The sequence below is a fragment of the Cucurbita maxima genome, unplaced genomic scaffold, assembly GCF_002738345.1.
Source record: "Cucurbita maxima cultivar Rimu unplaced genomic scaffold, Cmax_1.0 Cma_Scf00003, whole genome shotgun sequence".
NCBI classification, from domain to species: Eukaryota; Viridiplantae; Streptophyta; class Magnoliopsida; order Cucurbitales; family Cucurbitaceae; genus Cucurbita; species Cucurbita maxima.
The window spans coordinates 528,421-535,992 of NW_019272019.1; the positions used below are offsets into that span (position 1 = coordinate 528,421).

A 7,572-nucleotide genomic window follows, 5' to 3' on the forward strand; every position below is an offset into this window, starting at 1 on the left:
GAAAACCGCCGAAGATTGGCGGTTATTACTAAGTAGATGAGTTTTTTTTTTTTTTGAACAGAACCTAATTTCTAGTACGTTTGTTACACGATTCTCTATTTGATTATCTTGATCGAGTTTCGACCATTACTGGTGGAGTTGATTTGAAATTTGTGTTGTATTGTAGTGTAGTGTTCATTTGAGTGCCTTGATTTATTTTTCAGATTTGGATTTTTTAACTTGGCTGATTATTGTTTAGCGTATTTGTAGAGGAGTTTGAGAATTTTACTGAATGCGTTTGGAGGCTACGATTTAGAATTTGTTATTTCGTTTTAATTTGTTTGCGAAGTAGAAGACAATGGAAGCAATGAAGTTGGATGTGTATTATTGCAGTGTTCAATAAGTACAAAGGAATATCGGACAGAGGCTATGAGGCACTTCGTTATGTCAGAATTTTCTATTAATCTAGATTCATTTATATAATTGTTGTTTTTTTTTTAATTTTCTCAATCATTAACTTGAATAATATTGATTCAGAAAGAGCTAACGGGAGCCAGTGTACCAACAGACATGGCCTACAAATTCTAATTTGTGAGCGGATAACATTTCTTTTGGCTGAGTGCATTAACCTCTTACCAAATTTCTTTTATTGTATAAATTAGTGAATTTGATTATATTTTTTTTGTTTTTTTGGTTCAACATCGAAAATACATAGTTTGGTCATTTAATAATGCTTAAATTAATATTGTAGAGGTTATTAAATGTTTTAGTTAATTGCTAGCAAAAGACCATTGCATCAAGTTTCTATATATTTGAATTATTATAACATTTGCTTTAAAATCGCTAGAATACATTTGCCAATTGGTTTTTTTTTTTTTGCAGCTTGTGATTTTCTTAATTTGTTTGTTGATAATTCTTTGTCATTCATTTATAGGTTAATTGCACGTGATATTGTTTTTTCAATTTATTTAGCTCCGCAATAATAATAAAATAAAATAAAAACTATTTATTCATATTAGGAATTGAAATTGCATATACGTGTATTTTTTTTTTTTTTTTTGTTTCTTTGGTTCTCATACGCATATATACCAAATGCTTGATTTTTATTCTCTCATTTGCATATCTATGTAACTATAGTTTATAGTTTTTGTAATGTATTGATTATAGGTAAAGTAAGAGTAATCCATTAAGAATATGATTTTTAAGTTATAAATATTATAGAATTTAACGTCTATATGATTATTGTATCAAATATTTTGTTGGGTTGATCACATTTGTGTTTTATAAATTTCATTCGTACACGTCCTTAAATATATGGTCATATAAATGCTTTCCAACATAAGAAGCATATATGTTGTATCTTTTATTTATTTCTTTATTTTAGAAAGAATAGATTGAAATGTAATAGTTTCTTTATGGTTATAATATTCTCTTCTATTAAAGTAGTCATACTCTTAAATAACTTTGACATTTGAGAAAAACTTTTGAGTTAATAATTTCATATTTTGTTTAGTTGTGAATTCTAGAGGATAAGTGGATATGTATGTCTTTTTTTCTGTTCCAACGTTTATGAAGTTTGAAAACACAATTTTGGTCATGGGAAGCACAAGAAAATTGGAGTTTTGAGTCCAGTCTCCATTGCTGTTGGCCTTCAAGTGCCGACTCTTCCAACCCTCATATTTGACCCGTCCCCACCCACTCTGTATTCGTGTGGTCACACATGGTGGGTCGTGCCGAAAAGAAAAAAAGATTTAACTTTTCGGTTTCCCATGGTTTAAAGAGAGTATAAAAAGTAGAAAATCTTGGATATTAAAAGTTATCAATCATCGAAACGCCAACAAATGGATCCGTTTCTTTTTGCCGCCCCTTTCCGTCTGCCCCTTCCTCCTTCCCCCTCCCATTGTCTTTCCTGCTTACTTATCTCTATTCCCTTGTGCTGCTACCATCATTTTCATTCACTCTAAGCTCTAATCATTCAACTATTTGTCAATATGTGCGTGTGGTAGGTAGTAGGCCATAGCAGCCACTTTATAAGTCATTTCTGCTTTTCTAAGCACAAATATATGTCGCTCTGTGTATATAATACAACATGGTATGGGCGTGCATGTATACCTTAATAAAATAAAATAGCTGATTAAAAGCACTTGAGCATTACATCGTATTTTATTTCCTTTTTGAGGTAAACAATTAAAATTCGAGATTCCTGCTTGGTTGTTTCTGTCTTCCTTCGTCTTCTTATTCATTCCTAGCTTTTGCTTGCTTCTTCTAACTCCTGCACTTCAGAGTCAGATTTCTATACCAGCGTAGGAAGGTATGTTTCGGGGCGATCAAAAAGTTTCAAACATATTTTAATAAACTCGAATCTCATTAATAGTTGAATTGTTTAGGCTGTTTTCATACTCTACTTTGTTTTCATACTCTACTTTGTTTTCCTACTCATTGTTCTAAATGCCACACTTTCCATTGGAGGTCTGGATTCATCGATAAATTTTATGACGCCGATTTCTCTTTTGTTCATTGTTTGATCGAGCGTGTCCATGCAGCTTATACTCCTCGTCGAGAAATTAAAAAAAATATAATTTCTTGGTTGGAAAAAATGGAAGTCGGAAACCCAGATGCCTCTTCAATCAAAGCCCTCTCTGTTTCTCAGGTACAGAAACGAACCAAAAATTTAACGTTCCCCGGTTTTTGTTCAAGATTTGAAGATTGTATAACGGCTAATTACAGGTGGTAGAAGAGTTGAAAGAGCTGTGGGGTTTGACCTTTCCGGTAACTACCATGAACTTCTTGGTGTTTTTAAGGCAGGTGGTCTCTGTCTTGTTCTTGGGCAGAATTGGAAGCCTTGAGCTTGCAGGTGGTGCACTTGCTATAGGATTTACAAATATCACAGGCTATTCTGTTATGGTGGGTTTAGCCGCTGGGTTGGAACCCTTATGCAGCCAAGCCTACGGAAGTAAAAATTGGGACCTCCTCTGTCTTTCTCTGCAACGCATGATCTTAATCCTTCTCTTTGCAACTATACCCATCGGTTTTCTCTGGATCAACCTTGATAACATCATGGTGTTTTTGGGTCAAGATCACCAAATCACAAGGATGGCGGCTATTTATTGTATTTATTCTCTTCCAGACCTTTTAACAAACACCTTGTTGCAACCCTTAAAAATATTTTTGAGGTCACAAGAGGACACGAAACCCTTGATGTATAGCACTCTGGTAGCAGTTGGCCTTCATGTGCCTCTGAATTACATGATGGTGGTGGCGCTGGGGATGGGAATGCAAGGAGTGGCAATGGCTTCGGTGATAACGAATTTGAACATTGTGGGATTGTTATGCGGATACGTGTGGGTGTGGGGAAGGAAAGGGGAGATGAGATGGACGTTGAAGGTGGGCGAGGTTTGTGGAGGCGTGGGGCCAGTGATGAAGCTGGCTATACCGAGTTGCTTGGGAATATGTTTGGAGTGGTGGTGGTATGAAATAGTGACAGTATTGTCTGGTTATTTATCCAATCCAACGTCGGCTGTGGCCGCCACTGGGATTCTCATCCAAACTACAAGCATGATGTACACCGTACCCCTGGCTCTCTCTGGTTGCGTCTCCTCCAGGGTAAGTTTCCTCCCCAATCTCTTATAATTATTATGTTTTTTTCTTACATTTTTCTCGGTCGTATCTATAAATCTAGAAAAATTGTGAAAGCATTACGCTAGATTTATCTCTACACGTCTGCCAATTATTATTATGATTATCTTTGTATATTATGTAATCATTAATTTTTGACAAGTAATATGCTTGTTTCTCATGATCCTTGTTTAACATTTGTCAATTGTACAGTTTGTCAGTCAAAATCCGGTATGGTCAACTGGTAAAAACCTTCAATTGAGTAAAGCTATAAATTTACAGACTTGTACCAATAACCCACGTCATTTTCTAATCCTATATTTCGATGTGGAACCTTTCATTTTCAGCCGTCTCTCTCTCTTCTTTGGTTGGTTATAGGTATATTAGCATTTTAGGACATTTTGTATCTTACACGTATGCATGTGAACTCCATATCTTCAAAAGGGATAAATCCTTAGTGCGTTTTTCCCTTTTAGATTAGACCTTAGTGGTTCTTACTCTGGAGGTGGTCTCCGTCCACCACTGCTCGTGCGCGTATCTCTCTCTTTAGGTAGAACACACTCCTTTCTATGTTTCTTGGCTAATTGTTTAGCCGCCCGTTCAACTTCAGCCTAAGAGCACCCATCAGTGAACTATCACGCATTGAAAGAGGGGTTTTTTCTCTAGGTAAACTTTCTGGCTATCTTGCACCATAGACCAATGCGGCCTAACTTTTTCCTCTTGATTATGAAACTTTTCCCTGGTTATCTTATTTGTCACCCTATATAAGATGAACTCTTCTTATTTCGAGTCATGTTAGTATTAAGATTTAGCCTCGATTTGGTACTTGCGGCTTGCGGAATGAATACTTAAATAACCATCCCAGTTTTCTGGTTCATATTTCTACCAGTTTGATTATCAAATCAGCCCAGTAAGGTGTCCGTTCTTCCAAGTGGAAAATAAGGGAAGATATTTTCTCTCTTTAGTAGGAGATGGATTCTAACACTGCCCCTCATGTGCTTTGTATATCTTTTGGAATAAAATTAGGTTGGATGGGTATTTATGGTAGGAATTAAACCATTTATTTCTAAAATATCTAATCATTTATTTCTAAGATCTTAATTCTTTTTTTTAAAGTAATATGTATCCAATACTTAGATCATTCTTCTAAAATTTCTAGGTATAATTTTTCTAAATTATATAGACAATTAATGAGCTTGACTGTATGAGGCAAGCGAGGATATTTTTACATTCTTTAGTTGTTTTTGTTTACCCTTTATTTCTATGTTCATGGTTCAGCGGAGATTGCCGTTTAAAGTACATGCCATTTCATGAGAAGATTTCTTCAAACCAGTTCATTAATTTGGAAAAAGTGGAAAATCTAGTAAATTTTGTAAGCCATTTAATCCCCCATGAATCTAACACCATTTACATTTAAGCTCTCCATTAACAGTGGGGCTGAAATTATATTGGCATTTATTTGGGCACATGATATGCCTATTTGTGCGTCTGGGAGGTGCAGAACCATGATGCATAAGATAGCATGCGTTTTGGAGAACGGGAGGGGGTGAGAAGAGGGTAGCACGTGTACGTAGGGACAGCCTGTCCACTGATGATCTAAAAAGTTGTGTACACGATGGGTCCAGTATTCTTTCGTATAGGCACCGCACTCTTTTATTACGCATCAGTATTGTTAAGTACCAATGAAGTTGACTAGAAAAGGAAGAGGTCGTCTGAGAACAATTATTTCGATATGAATTATGTTTGAGTGGAACTTTACTTAGAGGTTAGGTAGACAATATTATTTTGATATGTTGTCTTTGTCAAATTGATATCAGAATTATGGTCTTAGTTGGAGAAATTTTTGGACTTTGAGCTAAGAGGATGGATTTAGAAGAGAACAAATTTATTTGAGGAGAAGATTATTAGAGGCAAATAAAATACTACTTTAGGACTTAACTTTAAGGGAAAAAGGCTCATGTGAACTCAAACTCAAGAATTGTTGAGGATATTTAGTTTAAATTACGGTTTACTATATGGATCATATTTGACCCTTTATGATAGATAAATATTTTGTATGATAGAAGGTATTTAGTCTTCTATTATGGGTTAACATATCGAAATTGGCTGGAACTTCTTTTTCATGAATAGTTCCTTGATCATGTGATCGGATCTAGTTGATTGGATTTGAATCAGAGGTCTTGAACTCACGTTTGTGAAAGACTTTTGTTGCTCTTTTCATTTAAGCCCTTTTTTTATTGCCCTAAAAGACTCGGCTTCTTCTTTCTTTTATGAATCCGGCAAGCTAAAATCCTTTCTTCTCTTGAGTGATTGCTTGAATTAAGCTTGATTTACTCGTTTTGAGTCCCGATTTTCAGTCCTTGGGTGATATTTTGGGTCTTAGTCCAATAGATTCCATAGATCTTATCCCTGCTCTTCCAAAAGAAGCATCTAGAAATGACTTGTAGATAGATATCATATTTGACCTTTTAGTACATATATTGATCATTTATTATAGCAAAGATATTAGATGATATTTAGCCTTTTATTAGGGGTTTTTATTTCCTTTATAATTTATTTCATTCCTAAATAATTACAAATAAAGACTTTCATCCCAAAAAAATAATAATAATAATAATAAATCCAAATTCTCCTTATAATTAATGTGTTTTTTGGTATCCTTATAGCTAGACAGAGTGTTAAGTTGAATGAAAGTAGAATTAGTTGAGAAAAACTTCCGAATGTGTTTTACTGGGAGAGTAAATTCATTTTGTCATCTTTCTTGTAAATTGTTAAAGATCTGATGTGACAACCGAGAACGCACTTAGATTGTTGTAACCCATTAAAAAGCTTCTGATTTGATTGATGCAATAAAATATGATTTTGTTGGGAAGCGAGTGTGTCCACATGAATCCCCACCGTTGATCTCATCCTTTTTGTTTATGATCAATTGATCATCATCATCATCATCATCATTCTTGATCTGATTAGGGTGTAAAATGTACATAACGCAAGGCAGGTAGGGAAGGAGCTGGGAAGTGGAAAGCCAAGGAAAGCGAAAGCTGCAGCCATGGTGGCATTGGGATGCGCACTTGTGGTAGGCGGAATCAACGTGACGTGGACGGTGATTCTCCGGCGGACATGGGCCACATTTTTCACAGATGATATGTCGGTTAAATCATTGGTCTCTTCGGCTTTGCCAATCATAGGTCTCTGTGAGCTTTGGAACTCCCCGCAGACCACTGGATACGGCATCCTTCGTGGCACTGCCCGTCCTGCTGTGGGTGCTCGTATCAACTTAGGATCCTTTTACCTGGTGGGCACCCCTGTGGCTGTGGGCTTAGCATTTGGTCTTCGAGTTGGGTTTGTTGGGCTTTGGTTTGGGCTGCTCTCCGCCCAGATCGCTTGTGCTGTGTCGATGTTATATATGGTTTTGGTGAAGACTGATTGGGACGCTGAGGCTTTGAAGGCTAAGCAGCTCACTGGTTTGGAAATGACGGCCGCTAATAGTGCAGAAGAGGAAACCATGGGGCTCCTTGGTGAGGAAAATAGCCATTAACTTTACATTCTCTAGAGAGAGATTGAAATGGTTTCTTCTTCTTCTTCTTCTTCTTCTTCTTGTTTTTTCGTGTTTTTGGTTGTTGGTGGTGTTATCTATTTTGTGTGAATGTTCCTTTGCTTTTTTGAAAGTCTTGTGGTGATGCAGAGTTTGATTAGAGGCTTCCAAGTCATTCTTGTTTGTCATAATCATATAAATCCAATCAGGAATGATTATGGGTTATAAGTAAGGAATACACTCATACGAGACATTTTGAAGAAATCAAAAACAAAGTCACGAGAGTTTATGTTCAAAGTGGACAAATATTATACCATTATGGAGATCTGTAATTGTTATCATAGTATCAGATCCATGCTTTTAACTTAGCAACGTAAATAGAATATTCAAATGTCGAACAAATTGGGCACTTTGTTCGAGGACTCCAAAGAAAGGAGTCCAAC

At 36.0% G+C, this 7,572-nt stretch overlaps 1 protein-coding gene across 2 annotated transcripts in view; it reads left to right on the forward strand.

The window, feature by feature from the left end:
• Positions 1–7,289, forward strand: part of LOC111477147 (protein DETOXIFICATION 54-like) — an 8,651-nt gene extending 1,362 nt beyond the window's left edge. Inside the window, exons 1-4 of one of the 2 annotated variants that reach the window (XM_023121151.1) lie at positions 1,506–2,290; positions 2,523–2,629; positions 2,707–3,582; positions 6,593–7,289. In XM_023121151.1, coding sequence (XP_022976919.1) covers positions 2,576–2,629; positions 2,707–3,582; positions 6,593–7,132 — 1,470 coding nt within the window. In that variant the 5' untranslated portion in view covers positions 1,506–2,290; positions 2,523–2,575 and the 3' untranslated portion in view covers positions 7,133–7,289. Of the gene's footprint in view, positions 1–1,505; positions 2,291–2,522; positions 2,630–2,706; positions 3,583–6,592 lie in introns of those variants that run through there. The other variant, XM_023121152.1, reaches the window with a different exon arrangement.
• The last annotated feature ends 283 nt before the right edge of the window (positions 7,290–7,572 follow it).